The sequence below is a fragment of the Eleginops maclovinus genome, chromosome 24 (assembly GCF_036324505.1).
Source record: "Eleginops maclovinus isolate JMC-PN-2008 ecotype Puerto Natales chromosome 24, JC_Emac_rtc_rv5, whole genome shotgun sequence".
Taxonomy (NCBI): Eukaryota; Metazoa; Chordata; class Actinopteri; order Perciformes; family Eleginopidae; genus Eleginops; species Eleginops maclovinus.
In genome coordinates, this window is record NC_086372.1 from 128,139 (window position 1) to 148,715 (window position 20,577).

At 35.1% G+C, this 20,577-nt stretch overlaps 1 protein-coding gene across 1 annotated transcript in view; it reads right to left on the reverse strand.

Annotated features, from left to right (window-relative positions):
- Nucleotides 1–11,001: 11,001 nt before the first annotated feature.
- The window catches only part of ftcd (formimidoyltransferase cyclodeaminase), a 32,098-nt gene continuing 22,522 nt past the window's right edge, over nucleotides 11,002–20,577 (reverse strand). The window contains exons 8-14 of the mRNA XM_063878187.1: nucleotides 18,109–18,173; nucleotides 17,897–17,939; nucleotides 12,105–12,266; nucleotides 11,957–12,000; nucleotides 11,728–11,866; nucleotides 11,325–11,420; nucleotides 11,002–11,247 (exon numbers count right to left, since the gene is read on the reverse strand). Of these exons, the coding sequence (XP_063734257.1) occupies nucleotides 11,164–11,247; nucleotides 11,325–11,420; nucleotides 11,728–11,866; nucleotides 11,957–12,000; nucleotides 12,105–12,266; nucleotides 17,897–17,939; nucleotides 18,109–18,173 (633 nt within the window). The 3' untranslated portion in view covers nucleotides 11,002–11,163. The remainder of the gene's footprint in view (nucleotides 11,248–11,324; nucleotides 11,421–11,727; nucleotides 11,867–11,956; nucleotides 12,001–12,104; nucleotides 12,267–17,896; nucleotides 17,940–18,108; nucleotides 18,174–20,577) is intronic.

Here is a 20,577-nt window from a genome sequence, read left to right on the forward strand (position 1 = left end):
CTGTTTTGGAGTAAAACAATTAGTGTTAAATCAAAACATGTATTACTCAAATAATTAGTTTGTTAATGATTGTTAAAGTTGTTATTATTTGCACTCTACAGCTGTTAAAGGTAAACAACGTAAAGACAATACATGTCCTTTATGTTATATTTGAGTTTTGGTTTGTTTTCCAGCTTTGATGTTTAATTATAAAACCTTATTCTAAAGGCGAGGCTTTTATTCTGAAGGCGAGGCTTTTATTCTGAAGTGGTGCATCGGAAAAGGTGTCTGTTGTTGTCGCAGGAGAACAAGAGGGTGCAAGTTTTGCAGGATGAAGATAAAATAAAGATTTAGGAGCAGCAGCTGGGATGGCCCTGCAGGTAAGAACACCTGAGGACAGCGAGTGGTACTGGCTATGACGTAATGCATACAGAACTTCATTCAAAAAACAGAGCCTTTAATCCGGCGCTAAAACCTCCTTAAAACGGGACTAAATGTTTTTTAAATAAAGCTCCAGAGAGAGGAGACTTCTGCAGGACGAATACATGTTTAATAACGAAATAAAACACCGTCAAACCTACAGAAACGTTCCATTATCTTTGGAAACAAGTTAGAAAAGCTCGTATTTAAATCCTGTGTAAAACAGCAAGAGTCTGGTGGAGAGGGAGCGGTTTCTAAATGTGTCTCTACATGTTATTAAGCATGAAGAGAGTTCACTGTTAGGAATATAACTGCTGCAGGAGTATTTCAATACTGAATACAGATATTCAAACTTCTACTGTTATAAACTACGGGATTTATTCACATGTGATTCACATGTAATACAGGTACTATGTTAATAGCATGCTAACTACTATACATTAATACATGCTACAGAAGAAACCTCGAGTAAACAATAACACACACACACACACACACACACACACACCACACCACACACACACACACACACACACACACACACACACACACACACACACACACACACCACACACACACACACACACACACACACACCACACACACACACACACACACACACACACACACACCACACACACACACACACACACACACACACACACACACACACACACCAGGCGGAGGTGCTGTACGACTTCTCGGCTGAGCCTGGAAACAACGAGCTGTCGGTGAGACAAGGACAGACGATCTCCGTCCTCGACCAGGTATACAAATACACACACCTGACTGTGTTTCTGTGGCAGACAGTGGGGGGGGGGGGGGGGGGGCTGGATCCAGGCCCACAACTCCAGTGGACAGACCGGACTCGTACCTGAGGGATAGTTATAGGTGAGCAGGAAGCTAAATACCCACAGGTAACTAAATACCTACAGGTAACTGAGTATCTACAGGTAACTGAGTATCTACAGGTAACTAAATACCCACAGGTAACTAAATACCTACAGGTAACTGAGTATCTACAGGTAACTGAGTATCTACAGGTAACTAAATACCCACAGGTAACTGAGTATCTACAGGTAACTGAGTATCTACAGGTAACTAAATACCCACAGGTAACTGAGTATCTACAGGTAACTGAGTATCTACAGGTAACTGAGTATCTACAGGTAACTGAGTATCTACAGGTAACTAAATACCCACAGGTAACTAAATACCTACAGGTAACTGAATACCTACAGGTAACTGAGTATCTACAGGTAACTGAGTATCTACAGGTAACTAAATACCCACAGGTAACTAAATACCCACAGGTAACTAAATACCTACAGGTAACTAAATACCTACAGGTAACTGAGTATCTACAGGTAACTGAGTATCTACAGGTAACTGAGTATCTACAGGTAACTGAGTATCTACACGTAACTAAATACCCACAGGTAACTAAATACCTACAGGTAACTGAGTATCTACAGGTAACTGAGTATCTACAGGTAACTAAATACCCACAGGTAACTAAATACCCACAGGTAACTGAGTATCTACAGGTAACTAAATACCCACAGGTAACTAAATACCTACAGGTAACTGAGTATCTACAGGTAACTAAATACCCACAGGTAACTAAATACCCACAGGTAACTGAGTATCTACAGGTAACTGAGTATCTACAGGTAACTAAATACCTACAGGTAACTGAGTATCTACAGGTAACTAAATACCTACAGGTAACTGAGTATCTACAGGTAACTGAGTATCTACAGGTAACTAAATACCCACAGGTAACTAAATACCCACAGGTAACTGAGTATCTACACGTAACTGAGTATCTACAGGTAACTAAATACCCACAGGTAACTAAATACCCACAGGTAACTGAGTATCTACAGGTAACTAAATACCCACAGGTAACTAAATACCCACAGGTAACTAAATACCCACAGGTAACTAAATACCTACAGGTAACTGAGTATCTACAGGTAACTGAGTATCTACAGGTAACTAAATACCCACAGGTAACTAAATACCCACAGGTAACTAAATACCTACAGGTAACTGAGTATCTACAGGTAACTGAGTATCTACAGGTAACTGAGTATCTACAGGTAACTAAATACCCACAGGTAACTAAATACCTACAGGTAACTGAGTATCTACAGGTAACTAAATACCCACAGGTAACTAAATACCCACAGGTAACTAAATACCTACAGGTAACTGAGTATCTACAGGTAACTGAGTATCTACAGGTAACTAAATACCTACAGGTAACTGAGTATCTACAGGTAACTGAGTATCTACAGGTAACTGAGTATCTACAGGTAACTAAATACCTACAGGTAACTGAGTATCTACAGGTAACTGAGTATCTACAGGTAACTGAGTATCTACAGGTAACTGAGTATCTACAGGTAACTAAATACCTACAGGTAACTGAGTATCTACAGGTAACTAAATACCTACAGGTAACTGAGTATCTACAGGTAACTAAATACCTACAGGTAACTGAGTATCTACAGGTAACTGAGTATCTACAGGTAACTAAATACCTACAGGTAACTGAGTATCTACAGGTAACTAAATACCTACAGGTAACTGAGTATCTACAGGTAACTGAGTATCTACAGGTAACTGAGTATCTACAGGTAACTGAGTATCTACAGGTAACTAAATACCTACAGGTAACTGAGTATCTACAGGTAACTGAGTATCTACAGGTAACTGAGTATCTACAGGTAACTAAATACCCACAGGTAACTAAATACCTACAGGTAACTAAATACCTACAGGTAACTAAATACCCACAGGTAACTAAATACCTACAGGTAACTGAGTATCTACAGGTAACTGAGTATCTACAGGTAACTGAGTATCTACAGGTAACTGAGTATCTACAGGTAACTGAGTATCTACAGGTAACTGAGTATCTACAGGTAACTAAATACCCACAGGTAACTGAGTATCTACAGGTAACTGAGTATCTACAGGTAACTGAGTATCTACAGGTAACTAAATACCCACAGGTAACTAAATACCTACAGGTAACTGAGTATCTACAGGTAACTAAATACCTACAGGTAACTGAGTATCTACAGGTAACTGAGTATCTACAGGTAACTAAATACCCACAGGTAACTAAATACCTACAGGTAACTAAATACCTACAGGTAACTAAATACCCACAGGTAACTGAATACCCACAGGTAACTGAGTATCTACAGGTAACTGAGTATCTACAGGTAACTGAGTATCTACAGGTAACTGAGTATCTACAGGTAACTGAGTATCTACAGGTAACTAAATACCCACAGGTAACTAAATACCTACAGGTAACTGAGTATCTACAGGTAACTAAATACCTACAGGTAACTGAGTATCTACAGGTATATAAGTACTAATATTAGTATATATAAGTACTAATATTAGTACTTGTATGTACTTGTATACAAGTATATACCCCAGCCTCAGAAGGACCTCCACCTCCTGCTGGGGACCAACAGCGAGTACAAGAGCATGCTGGGATGCTTCCCAGAAATCATTGCTGTTCACAAGGTAACCTCACACACTCACCTGAGGGGCGGAGCTTATGTGTAATTTAGGGGTGTGGCCTATGGTGACGTCACTGAGGGGTATGTGTCTGTGAGATGACATCACTGAGGGTGTGTCTGTGAGATGATGTCACTGAGGAGGGTGTGTCTGTGAGATGATGTCACTGAGGGGGGGGTGTCTGTGAGATGATGTCACTGAGGGGGGGTGTCTGTGACATGATGTCACTGAGGGGCGGTGTCTGTGAGATGATGTCACTGAGGGGGGGTGTCTGTGAGATGATGTCACTGAGGGGGGGTTTCTGTGAGATGATGTCACTGAGGGGGGGTTTCTGTGAGATGATCACACTGAGGGGGGGTGTCTGTGAGATGATGTCACTGAGGGGGGGTTTCTTTGAGATGATGTCACTGAGGGGGGGTGTCTGTGAGATGATGTCACTGAGGGGGGGTGTCTATGAGATGATGTCACTGACGGGGGGGTGTCTATGAGATGATGTCACTGAGGGGGGGTGTCTATGAGATGATGTCACTGAGGGGGGGTGTCTGTGACATGATGTCACTGAGGGGCGGTGTCTGTGAGATGATGTCACTGAGGGGGGGTGTCTGTGAGATGATGTCACTGAGGGGGGGGTTTCTGTGAGATGATGTCACTGAGGGGGGGTTTCTGTGAGATGATGTCACTGAGGGGGGGTGTCTGTGAGATGATGTCACTGAGGGGGGGTGTCTGTGACATGATGTCACTGAGGGGCGGTGTCTGTGAGATGATGTCACTGAGGGGGGGTGTCTGTGAGATGATGTCACTGAGGGGGGGTTTCTGTGAGATGATGTCACTGAGGGGGGGTTTCTGTGAGATGATCACACTGAGGGGGGGTGTCTGTGAGATGATGTCACTGAGGGGGGGTTTCTTTGAGATGATGTCACTGAGGGGGGGTGTCTGTGAGATGATGTCACTGAGGGGGGGTGTCTATGAGATGATGTCACTGACGGGGGGTGTCTATGAGATGATGTCACTGAGGGGGGGTGTCTATGAGATGATGTCACTGAGGGGGGGGTGTCTATGAGATGATGTCACTGAGGGGGGGTGTCTATGAGATGATGTCACTGAGGAGGGGGTGTCTGTGAGATGATGTCACTGAGGGGGGGTGTCTATGAGATGATGTCACTGACAGGGGGTGTCTATGAGATGATGTCACTGAGGGGGGGTGTCTGTGAGATGATGTCACTGAGGGGGGGTGTCTATGAGATGATGTCACTGAGGGGGGGTGTCTGTGAGATGATGTCACTGAGGGGGGGGTGTCTGTGAGATGATGTCACTGAGGGGGGGGTGTCTGTGAGATGATGTCACTGAGGGGGGGGTGTCTATGAGATGATGTCACTGACGGGGGGTGTCTATGAGATGATGTCACTGACGGGGGGTGTCTATGAGATGATGTCACTGAGGGGGGGTGTCTATGAGATGATGTCACTGAGGGGGGGTGTCTATGAGATGATGTCACTGAGGGGGGGTGTCTATGAGATGATGTCACTGACGGGGGGGTGTCTATGAGATGATGTCACTGAGGGGGGGGTGTCTGTGAGATGATGTCACTGAGGGGGGGGTGTCTGTGAGATGATGTCACTGAGGGGGGGTTTCTGTGAGATCATGTCACTGAGGGGGGGTGTCTGTGAGATGACCTCACTGAGGGGGGGTGTCTGTGAGATGATGTCACTGAGGGGGGGGTGTCTGTGAGATGATGTCACTGAGGGGGGGTTTCTGTGAGATGATGTCACTGAGGGGGGGGTGTCTGTGAGATGATGTCACTGAGGGGGGGTTTCTGTGAGATGATGTCACTGAGGGGGGGTTTCTGTGAGATGATGTCACTGAGGGTGTGTCTTTGTTCAGGCGGCAGCAGAGAAGCTGAAGGACTCGGGAGCGTCTGATCTCTGCAGGGAAGATCAACCAGGGCGACACACACACACACACACACACACACACACACACACACACACACACACACACACACACACACACACACACACACACACACACACACACACACACACACACACACACACACACACACACACACACACACACACACACACACACACACACACACACACACACACAAAAACACACGAGCTACAGCCTGCAGGGTAAAGTGTGTGTGTACCTGTGTGTGTGAGTCTGAGTACTGTGTGTGTGTGTGTGTGTGTGCGTGTGCACACATGTGTTCCGTTTCACACATATACAGTGGGGCAAAAAAGTATTTAGTCAGCCACCAATTGTGCAAGTTCTCCCATTTCAAAAGATGAGAGAGGCCTGTAATTTCATCATAGGTACACTTCAACTATGAGAGACAGAATGGGGGAAACAGTCCAGGAAATCACATTGTAGGATTTTAATGAATTCATTTCAAATGATTGTGGAAAATAAGTATTTGGTCAATAACAAAAGTTCATCTCAATACTTTGTTATATCCCCTTTGTTGGCAATGACAGAGGTCAAAGGTTTTCTGTAAGTCTTCACAAGGTTTCCACACTGTTGCTGGTATTTTGGCCCATTCCTCCATGCAGATCTCCTCTAAAGCAGTGATGTTTTGGGGCTGTCGCTGGGCAACACGGACTTTCAACTCCCTCCAAAGATTTTCTATGAGGTTGAGATCTGGAGACTGGCTAGGCCACTCCAGGACCTTGAAATGCTTCTTAGGAAGCCACTCCTTCGTTGCCCTGGCGGTGTGTTTGGGATCACTGTCATGCTGAAAGACCCAGCCACGCTTCATCTTCAGTGCCCTTGCTGATGGAAGGAGGTTTCACTCAAAATCTCACGATACATGGCCCCATTCATTCTTTCCTTTACACGGATCAGTCGTCCTGGTCCCTTTGCAGAAGAACAGCCCCAAAGCATGATGTCTCCCCCCCCATGCTTCACAGTAGGTATGGTGTTCTTTGGATGCAACTCTGCATTCTTTCTCCTCCAAACACCACGAGTTGAGTTTTTACCAAAAAGTTCTATTTTGGTTTCATCTGACCATATGACATTCTCCCAATCCTCTTCTGGATCATCCAAATGCCCTCTAGCAAACTTCAGACGGGCCTGGACATGTACTGGCTTAAGCAGGGGGACACGTCTGGAACTGCAGGATGTAAGTCCCTGGCGGCGTAGTGTGTTACTGATGGTAGCCTCTGTTACTTTGGTCCCAGCTCTCTGCAGGTCATTCACTAGGTCCCCCCGTGTGGTTCTGGGATTTTTGCTCACCATTCTTGTGATCATGTTGACCCCACGGGGTGAGATCTTGCGTGGAGCCCCAGATCGAGGGAGATTAGCAGTGGTCTTGTATGTCTTCCATTTTCTAATAATTGCTCCCACAGTTGATTTCTTCACACCAAGCTGCTTACCTATTGCACATTCAGTTTTCCCAGCCTGGTGCAGGTCTACAATGTTGTCTCTGGTCTCCTTTGACAGCTCTTTGGTCTTGGCCATAGTGGAGTTTGGAGTATGGCTGTTTGAGGTTGTGGACAGGTGTCTTTTATACTGATAACCAGTTCAAAAAGGTGCCATTAATACAGGTAACGAGTGGAGGACAGAGGAGCCTCTTAAAGAAGAAGTTACAGGTCTGTGAGAGCCAGACATCTTGCTTGTTTGTAGGTGACCCAATACTTATTTTCCACAATCATTTGAAATGAATTCATTAAAATCCTACAATGTGATTTCCTGGATGTTTCCCCCATTCTGTCTCTCATAGTTGAGGTGTACCTATGATAAAATGACAGGCCTCTCTCATCTTTTGAAATGGGAGAACTTGCTCAATTGGTGGCTGACTAAATACTTTTTTGCCCCACTGTATGTCAACAAATTCCAAATACAGAAAAGGTTTTAACCTGTGTATCTTTGATCCACACACGTGTGTTTTCCGTGTCACACCGCTGAATCTGATACACACACCGCTGAATCTGATACACACACCGCTGAATCTGATACAGAACCTGATACACACACCGCTGAACCTGATACAGAACCTGATACACACACCGCTGAACCTGATACAGAACCTGATACACACACCGCTGAACCTGATACACACACCGCTGAACCTGATACACACACCGCTGAACCTGATACAGAACCTGATACACACACCGCTGAACCTGATACAGAACCTGATACACACACCGCTGAACCTGATACACACACCGCTGAACCTGATACACACACCGCTGAACCTGATACAGAACCTGATACACACACCGCTGAACCTGATACACACACCGCTGAACCTGATACACACACCGCTGAACCTGATACAGAACCTGATACACACACCGCTGAACCTGATACACACACCGCTGAACCTGATACACACACCGCTGAACCTGATACACACACCGCTGAACCTGATACAGAACCTGATACACACACCGCTGAACCTGATACACACACCGCTGAACCTGATACACACACCGCTGAACCTGATACACACACCGCTCTCTGTGCGCTCCTGTGTGGGTTGTTGAGACTCCCCTGAAGCTCACCCGATTCGTACTTGTAATGTTTTCTGTCTGTAGCCAATCAGATGTCTCCTCCATTCTAAGCCAATCACGTGAGCGCGCCCCCACGCGGGTATGGTTTCTTGCGTTCGTGACGTAGCGCTTCATATACGCATTCTGTGCTGTCAGGAGCTGACAGGTCAACTTCAACATGGCGACTAACACAAGTCTAGTGATAAGGGTCTGTGCGTGAACGACTCCGTATGCTTTAGGAATGAACTCATGTGACGTTAGTGATGTGTTACTGTTAGCATGGAAGTAATATGCGTAGCATATAATGCTAGCGTGTGCTGGCGAGTTAGCTATAATGCTAATACACAGGGGTGATTGCCTTTAATAGCTAACTTTAGCCATACATGTCTTTAACTTCTTCCATTCTTTCTTTTTTAGGGACAGCTTAACAAGAATGAATCCAAAGTGTCCTGCTCAAATTATTATTCCAAAGATATTCCACTGTGTTTGATGATGGAGTGGAACTTTTAGAGCTGACGTTAATTAGGATTCACCGGTGTTGGTAAACAAACGGTCGAACGTTGAGCACTGGTGGTCATATTCAACTCAAATTCAATCCAGGACACCAGTTAATCTCGCAGGGTTACAGTTAGCGTGCTGGTGTTACCGATTAACTGCTGTCCTATCCAAGACGTTGGTCCGTCGATCTTGAAGTCTTTGAAGGATTGGATTTGAATATGACCACAGTGCTCAACACCGATTACATTAATCCTCTGTAACGTCAGCTCCAGATGTTCAACTCCTCTACATCTGTGTGTGCACTGAAACACAAGTGTGAATCCTTCTGTGTGCATTCGTGAATTATGACACGGATCTGACCCCATATGTGTGTGCCTGAGTACCTGTGTGTGTTGCGGCGGAGATGAACCATTTCCATAGTAACCCTATCCATGACTACAACAGCGTGATGCAGCTTTACCTACAGCAACAGGTGAGGGGGGGGGGGGGGGGCAGGAAGTAACTGCTAATAATATGTAGTGAAATGTGTTCCATTAAGCAGTTAATACCTGCTCTGTGATTGGTCAGTTTGAACCTCACTGTGGCATCACTGTCTCTGCTCTGTGATTGGTCAGTTTGAACCTCACTGTGGCATCACTGTCTCTGCTCTGTGATTGGTCAGTTTGAACCTCACTGTGGCATCACTGTCTCTGCTCTGTGATTGGTCAGTTTGAACCTCACTGTGGCATCACTGTCTCTGCTCTGTGATTGGTCAGTTTGAACCTCACTGTGGCATCACTGTCTCTGCTCTGTGATTGGTCAGTTTGAACCTCACTGTGGCATCACTGTCTCTGCTCTGTGATTGGTCAGTTTGAACCTCACTGTGGCATCACTGTCTCTGCTCTGTGATTGGTCAGTTTGAACCTCACTGTGGCATCACTGTCTCTGCTCTGTGATTGGTCAGTTTGAACCTCACTGTGGCATCACTGTCTCTGCTCTGTGATTGGTCAGTTTGAACCTCACTGTGGCATCACTGTCTCTGCTCTGTGATTGGTCAGTTTGAACCTCACTGTGGCATCACTGTCTCTGCTCTGTGATTGGTCAGTTTGAACCTCACTGTGGCATCACTGTCTCTGCTCTGTGATTGGTCAGTTTGAACCTCACTGTGGCATCACTGTCTCTGCTCTGTGATTGGTCAGTTTGAACCTCACTGTGGCATCACTGTCTCTGCTCTGTGATTGGTCAGTTTGAACCTCACTGTGGCATCACTGTCTCTCTGCTCTGTGATTGGTCAGTTTGAACCTCACTGTGGCATCACTGTCTCTGCTCTGTGATTGGTCAGTTTGAACCTCACTGTGGCATCACTGTCTCTGCTCTGTGATTGGTCAGTTTGAACCTCACTGTGGCATCACTGTCTCTGCTCTGTGATTGGTCAGTTTGAACCTCACTGTGGCATCACTGTCTCTGCTCTGTGATTGGTCAGTTTGAACCTCACTGTGGCATCACTGTCTCTGCTCTGTGATTGGTCAGTTTGAACCTCACTGTGGCATCACTGTCTCTGCTCTGTGATTGGTCAGTTTGAACCTCACTGTGGCATCACTGTCTCTGCTCTGTGATTGGTCAGATTGCAGATAAGCTGCGAGGAGCTCTGAGCCGCTTCAGCACGCTGTGAGGAAGTCGTCTGTGTCAACAAAATAAAAGCCTGTGACATTTGAATATAAATATGATTAATTATAGATCATCACTAACCTGCTGTCTGTTGTTATAACTGTATTAAACTCACCTGTCTTATTATTGGATATACATTATAGACCGTGGGTTGCTCAGCCTCTTAATCCCAGATTTAAAATACTAAGGATTCACAGAGACACTAATTAGAAGAAGCATGACAATATAAATGGTTCAAACGTGTAAATGTAATAATAAACTACAAAGATGGTAACGCCAAAGAGGAGGTCTCATTCTGACACAAACTCAGCGTCTGAACACCCCTCCCCCCCAACACTAACCCCCCCCTAACCCCTACAGAGCAATGGGATTTATTAAAAGGCTTCAAGAGGAAAATAGAGACAGAGAAATATCATGATTTAGAACTTTATTCTTAGTAAGCTTCTGATTCCTCTGTTTATGAGATTCACTTCATTATTTTGAGTAAAAGTATTTGTAATTAAGTCAATTAGAAAGGAAGCTGAAGGAGATCCACTCCCAGCTTTCCGGTAAGATTGTAGAACAGGAAGTGACATCACTTCCTATTGTCGGCGGCGAGCAACACAGCGGCGGCGCTTTCTGTGGCTTCCTGTAGCAACGCCACGGCGCGCTTCTCAGTCTGCAGAAGAAACATCTTCAGCATCTCTAAATGAACTTTATTTAAACTAACTCAATGAGCAGTGGGGGGGGACTCACGGTGGTCTTGAAGTCCTGGTCGGTGACGTCCCTCAGGTTGATGATGACGTTGTAATACGCTCCAAAAACTGCCGTCTCTAAAGCCTTAGCTGCCACCTGCACATTTCACAATAAATCTTTTATTGTGAAAACACAAACTTCAGATTAAATGTTTTACTTTGAAAAATATCCGTAATCATCCGTCTCTCAAGTCTCCAGATCCACCTGGAAACACTCACTTTATATGATAGTTTTATTTCGAAATCACAAACTTTTCCAGTTTTACTTTGACCCAGAAACAAACGTAGTTTTATTTTGAAAGCACAAACCTCAAATTAAAACTTTTATTTTGAAAAAGTGTTTCTCTCCTGTTTGGTCTACCCTTTCCTGTAAAGAGTTTGGGATCCCTGCTGTTTTTTCTCACCTGAGCGTCGGACTTGCAGGCGATGTTCCCGTGGACGACCATCTCCTTCAGAGGCTGCCAGAGCAGGCTGATCCTGTCAGCCAGAGCCAAGGGCACGCTGACCGCCTGCTGCAGGCCGCCCTGCAGGGCCGCCGCCCTCCTATTGGTTAGAAATATACCAAGTTATTAAATACAGATCATATTTTACAGTGTTTTGTAAACTGTTGATGTTAAAAGTTTAAAATGTTACTTTAGTTTTTCCTCTTCGGAGTTCTTCGGCATCTTCAGCGCCGCCTGAAACCAGAACACGTTATAGTTCAAAAACAGTCGCACCATTCCAACAGTAAACTCACAAATATTGGTCTGAAAACATCGTAGAGTTTGCGAAGTCTCCTCACCATGTAGCTGCTGAAGGCCGAGGCGTCTCGGTCCACCATGGTCAGCAGTTCAGCGGCGGCGCTGTGAAACGGGGGAATGAGTCTCCGCATGACGCCGTCCAGACTCTCGAACTGACGCTTCCCGTACGACATCTGACCCACCATGCAGGCCAGCGCCGCGCCCTGCAGGCCAGGAGGGGAATCACACTCTGAGGCTTTATGTATTTACAGTATATACTACAGGTGATAGTATTTATATACTACAGGTGATAGTATTTATATACTACAGGTGATAGTATTTATATACTACAGGTGATAGTATTTATATACTACAGGTGATAGTATTTATATACTACAGGTGATAGTATTTATATACAGGTGATAGTATTTATATACTACAGGTGATAGTATTTATATACTACAGGTGATAGTATTTATATACTACAGGTGATAGTATTTATATACTACAGGTGATAGTATTTATATACAGGTGATAGTATTTATATACTACAGGTGATAGTATTTATATATTACAGGTGATAGTATTTATATATTACAGGTGATAGTATTTATATATTACAGGTGATAGTATTTATATACTACAGGTGATAGTATTTATATACTACAGGTGATAGTATTTATATACTACAGGTGATAGTATTTATATATTACAGGTGATAGTATTTATATATTACAGGTGATAGTATTTATATACTACAGGTGATAGTATTTATATACTACAGGTGATAGTATTTATATACTACAGGTGATAGTATTTATATACTACAGGTGATAGTATTTATATATTACAGGTGATAGTATTTATATACTACAGGTGATAGTATTTATATACTACAGGTGATAGTATTTATATACTACAGGTGATAGTATTTATATATTACAGGTGATAGTATTTATATACTACAGGTGATAGTATTTATATACTACAGGTGATAGTATTTATATACTACAGGTGATAGTATTTATATACTACAGGTGATAGTATTTATATACTACAGGTGATAGTATTTATATATTACAGGTGATAGTATTTATATATTACAGGTGATAGTATTTATATATTACAGGTGATAGTATTTATATATTACAGGTGATAGTATTTATATTACAGGTGATAGTATTTATATATTACAGGTGATAGTATTTATATACTTACAGGTGATAGTATTTATATATTACAGGTGATAGTATTTATATATTACAGGTGATAGTATTTATATACTACAGGTTGATAGTATTTATATACTACAGGTGATAGTATTATATATTACAGGTGATAGTATTTATATATTACAGGTGATAGTATTTATATACTACAGGTGATAGTATTTATATATTACAGGTGATAGTATTTATATATTACAGGTGATAGTATTTATATACTACAGGTGATAGTATTTATATATTACAGGTGATAGTATTTATATACTACAGGTGATAGTATTTATATATTACAGGTGATAGTATTTATATACTACAGGTGATAGTATTTATATATTACAGGTGATAGTATTTATATACTACAGGTGATAGTATTTATATACTACAGGTGATAGTATTTATATATTACAGGTGATAGTATTTATATACTACAGGTGATAGTATTTATATATTACAGGTGATAGTATTTATATATACAGGTGATAGTATTTATATATTACAGGTGATAGTATTTATATACTACAGGTGATAGTATTTATATACTACAGGTGATAGTATTTATATATTACAGGTGATAGTATTTATATACTACAGGTGATAGTATTTATATATTACAGGTGATAGTATTAATATTACAGGTGATAGTATTTATATACTACAGGTGATAGTATTTATATACTACAGGTGATAGTATTTATATACTACAGGTGATAGTATTTATATACTACAGGTGATAGTATTTATATACTACAGGTGATAGTATTTATATACTACAGGTGATAGTATTTATATACTACAGGTGATAGTATTTATATACTACAGGTGATAGTATTTATATATTACAGGTGATAGTATTTATATACTACAGGTGATAGTATTTATATATTACAGGTGATAGTATTTATATATTACAGGTGATAGTATTTATATACTACAGGTGATAGTATTATATATTACAGGTGATAGTATTTATATATTACAGGTGATAGTATTTATATATTACAGGTGATAGTATTTATATATTACAGGTGATAGTATTTATATATTACAGGTGATAGTATTTATATATTACAGGTGATAGTATTTATATATTACAGGTGATAGTATTTATATACTACAGGTGATAGTATTTATATACTACAGGTGATAGTATTTATATATTACAGGTGATAGTATTTATATACTACAGGTGATAGTATTTATATACTACAGGTGATAGTATTTATATACTACAGGTGATAGTATTTATATACTACAGGTGATAGTATTTATATACTACAGGTGATAGTATTTATATACTACAGGTGATAGTATTTATATACTACAGGTGATAGTATTTATATACTACAGGTGATAGTATTTATATATTACAGGTGATAGTATTTATATACTACAGGTGATAGTATTTATATATTACAGGTGATAGTATTTATATATTACAGGTGATAGTATTTATATACTACAGGTGATAGTATTTATATACTACAGGTGATAGTATTTATATACTACAGGTGATAGTATTTATATACTACAGGTGATAGTATTTATATATTACAGGTGATAGTATTTATATACTACAGGTGATAGTATTTATATATTACAGGTGATAGTATTTATATATTACAGGTGATAGTATTTATATATTACAGGTGATAGTATTTATATACTACAGGTGATAGTATTTATATACTACAGGTGATAGTATTTATATACTACAGGTGATAGTATTTATATACTACAGGTGATAGTATTTATATATTACAGGTGATAGTATTTATATACTACAGGTGATAGTATTTATATACTACAGGTGATAGTATTTATATACTACAGGTGATAGTATTTATATATTACAGGTGATAGTATTTATATATTACAGGTGATAGTATTTATATACTACAGGTGATAGTATTTATATACTTACAGGTGATAGTATTTATATATTACAGGTGATAGTATTTATATACTACAGGTGATAGTATTTATATACAGGTGATAGTATTTATATATTACAGGTGATAGTATTTATATACTACAGGTGATAGTATTTATATACTACAGGTGATAGTATTTATATATTACAGGTGATAGTATTTATATACTACAGGTGATAGTATTTATATACAGGTGATAGTATTTATATATTACAGGTGATAGTATTTATATATTACAGGTGATAGTATTTATATATTACAGGTGATAGTATTTATATACTACAGGTGATAGTATTTATATATTACAGGTGATAGTATTTATATACTACAGGTGATAGTATTTATATATTACAGGTGATAGTATTTATATATTACAGGTGATAGTATTTATATATTACAGGTGATAGTATTTATATACTACAGGTGATAGTATTTATATACTACAGGTGATAGTATTTATATATTACAGGTGATAGTATTTATATACTACAGGTGATAGTATTTATATATTACAGGTGATAGTATTTATATACTACAGGTGATAGTATTTATATATTACAGGTGATAGTATTTATATACTACAGGTGATAGTATTTATATATTACAGGTGATAGTATTTATATATTACAGGTGATAGTATTTATATACTACAGGTGATAGTATTTATATACTACAGGTGATAGTATTTATATACTACAGGTGATAGTATTTATATACTACAGGTGATAGTATTTATATATTACAGGTGATAGTATTTATATATTACAGGTGATAGTATTTATATATACAGGTGATAGTATTTATATACTACAGGTGATAGTATTTATATACTACAGGTGATAGTATTTATATACTACAGGTGATAGTATTTATATACTACAGGTGATAGTATTTATATACTACAGGTGATAGTATTTATATATTACAGGTGATAGTATTTATATATTACAGGTGATAGTATTTATATACTACAGGTGATAGTATTTATATATTACAGGTGATAGTAATTTATATATTACAGGTGATAGTATTTATATACTACAGGTGATAGTATTTATATATTACAGTGATAGTATTTATATACTACAGGTGATAGTTATTATTACTACAGGTGTAGTATTTATATATTACAGGTGATAGTATTTATATATTACAGGTGATAGTATTTATATATTACAGGTGATAGTATTTATATACTACAGGTGATAGTATTTATATAATACAGGTGATAGTATTATATATACAGGTGATAGTATTTATATACTACAGGTGATAGTATTTATATATTACAGGTGATAGTATTTATATATTACAGGTGATAGTATTTATATACTACAGGTGATAGTATTTATATATTACAGGTGATAGTATTTATATATTACAGGTGATAGTATTTATATACTACAGGTGATAGTATTTATATATAACAGGTGATATATTTTATATATTACAGGTGATAGTATTTATATTACTACAGGTGATAGTATTTAATATATTACAGGTGATAGATTATTTATATACTACAGGTGATAGTATTTATATATTACAGGTGATAGTATTTATATAATTACAGGTGATAGTATTTATATACTACAGGTGATAGTATTTATCTACTACAGGTGATAGTATTTATTTACTACAGGTGATAGTATTTATATACTACAGGTGAAAGTATTTATATAGTTACAGGTGATAGATTTTATATATTACAGGTGATAGTATTTATATATAACAGGTGATAGTATTTATAAACTACAGGTGGATAGTATTATATAATACAGGAGATAGTATTTATATATTACAGGTGATAGTATTTATATAGTTACAGGTGATAGTATTTATATACTTACAGGTGATAGTACTTTATATATACAGGTGATAGTATTTATATTACAAGGTGATAGTATTTATATATTACAGGTGATAGTATTTATATATTACAGGTGATAGTATTTATATATTACAGGTGATAGTATTTATATATTACAGGTGATAGTATTTATATACTTACAGGTGATAGTATTTATATATTACAGGTGATAGTATTATATACTACAGGTGATAGTATTTATATATACAGGTGATAGTATTTATACTATACAGGTGATAGTATTATATACTACAGGTGTTAGTATTTATATTTTACAGGTGAGATTGTATTATATTACAGGTGATAGTATTATATACTTCAGGTGATACTATTTTATACTAGCAGGGTGATAGTATTTATATAATACAGGTTGATAGAATTTATATTATTACAGGTGATAGTATTTATATACTACAGTAGTGTATTAATATACTACAGGTGATAGTATTTTATAATAGTTACAGGTGATAGTAATTAATATTACAGGTGATAGGTATTTATATACTACAGGTGATCGTATTATATATGACAGGGGGATAGTATTTATATTCTACAGGTGATAGTATTTATATACAGGTGATAGTATTTATATATTACAGTGATAGTATTTATATATTACAGGTGATAGTATTTTATATTACAGGTGATAGTATTTATATACTACAGGTGATAGTATTTATATACAGGTGATAGTATTTATATATTAAAGGTGATAGTATTTATATACTACATGTGATAGTATTTATATACTACAGGTGATAGTATTATATACTACAGGTGATAGTATTTATATAGCTAACAGGTGATAGTAATTTTATCTATTTTACCATAGCAGCGGATGGCGGCGGACAACAGACCCCCCACCGGGCGCTGGTTGTTCGGGCGGACGACGCTCTGAACCGAAGTTGTCAGCGACAGTGAACCAGAGGGCTGTCCTCCCCCCCCACCATGAACCTGCACATGTAACACAGCAATTATTTGATACCAGTATAAAAACTGTACTGTGTATTATACACTAATACTGTGCACTAAAACTCACTAGTCTATGATCCTCTCCTTGGGGTTGAACGGACCGAGAGAGTCCGGCCGGAGTTTACTGATCACCTGACACACATAATAACAAAACACTAGTCAAATAAATATAATGTAATAAATATAATGTAATAGAAAATAATGTAAAAATATATAAATAATAAAATATAATGTAAAAAATATAATACATATAATAAATATAATGTAATAAATAAATGTAATAAAATATAATTTAATAAATAGCATAAATATCAATATAAAGTAATAAAAATAATGTAATAAATATAAATAAAATAAATATAAGAAGATAATAATAAGTAATCTATATATAAATTACATACATATAATTTAATATATATAAATATATAAATAAATGTAATAAATATAATTTAAAACATATACTACATCTTATGTAAAAAATATAATGTAATAAATATAATGTAATAAATATCATAAATATAAATATAATTGTAATAAATATAATGTAATAAATATAAATAAAATAACTATAATGTATACATATAAATGTAATATATAAAAAGTAAAAAATATAATGTAATAAATATCCATAAATATAATAAATGTAATAAATATAATGTAATAAATATAAATAAAATAAATATAATGAAATAAATATAATGTAATAAATATAATTGTAAATAAATATAATGTAATACATTATAAATGTATAAATATAATGTAAGTAAATAGTAAATATAATAAATATAATGTAATAAATATAATGTTAATAAATATAATATAATAAATATAATGTAAATATATATAATGTAAAAATATAATGTACTATAAATATAATACAATATATATAACAAATAAATATAATGTAATAATATAATGTAATAAATATAATGTAATAAATATAATGTAATATAAATATAATAAATAATAATGTATAAATATAATGTAATAAATATAATGTAATATAATATAATGTAATATAATATAATGTAATATAATAAATATAATGTAATAAATATAATATAATGTAATAAATATAATATAATTTAATATAATTAATATATAATATAATAAATATAATGTAAAATAAATATAATATAATGTAATAAATATAATGTAATAAATATAATGTAATATATATAATGTAATAAATATAATGTAATAAATATAATGTAATAAATATAATGTAATAAATATCATAAATATAAATTTAATAAATATAATGTAATAATATAATGTAATAAATATAATGTAATATAATATAATGTAATATAATATAATGTAATATAATTAATATAATGTAATAAATATAATATAATAAATATAATGTAATAAATATAATATAATATAATATAATGTAAGTAATAAATATAATGTAATAAATATAATGTAATAAATATAATATAATAAATATAATATAATAAATATAATATAATGTATAATATAATATAATTAATATAATGTAATAAATATAATGTAATAAATATAATGTAATAAATATAATGTAATAAATATCATAATATAAATATAATAATATAATGTAATAAATATAATATAATAAATATAATGTAATATAATATAATGTAATATAATATAATGTAATGTAATAAATATAATGTAATAAATATAATATAATAAATATAATGTAATAAATATAATATAATAAATATAATGTAATAAATATAATATAATAAATATAATGTAATAAATATAATATAATAAATATAATATAATAAATATAATGTAATAAATATAATATAATAAATATAATGTAATAAATATAATGTAATATAATATAATGTAATAAATATAATGTAATAAATATAATATAATAAATATAATATAATAAATATAATGTAATAAATATAATGTAATAAATATAATGTAATAAATATAATATAATAAATATAATGTAATAAATATATAAATATAAATATAATAAATATAATGTAATATAATATAATATAATAAATATAATGTAATAAATATAATATAATAAATATAATATAATAATTATAATGTAATAAATATAATGTAATAAATATAATGTAATAAATATAATATAATAAATATAATGTAATAAATATAAATATAATGTAATAAATATAATGTAATAAATATAATGTAATAAATATAATATAAATATAATGTAATAAATATAATGTAATAAATTAATGTAATATAATATAATGTAATATAATATAATATAATATAATATAATGTAATAAATATAATGTAATATAATATAATATAATAAATATAATGTAATAAATATAATATAATAAATATAATGTAATAAATATAATGTAATATAATATAATGTAATAAATATAATGTAATATAATATAATGTAATAAATATAATGTAATAAATATAATATAATAAATATAATGTAATATAATATAATTAATAAATATAATGTAATAAATATAATGTAATAAATATAATGTAATAAATATAATGTAATAAATATAATGTAATAAATATAATGTAATAA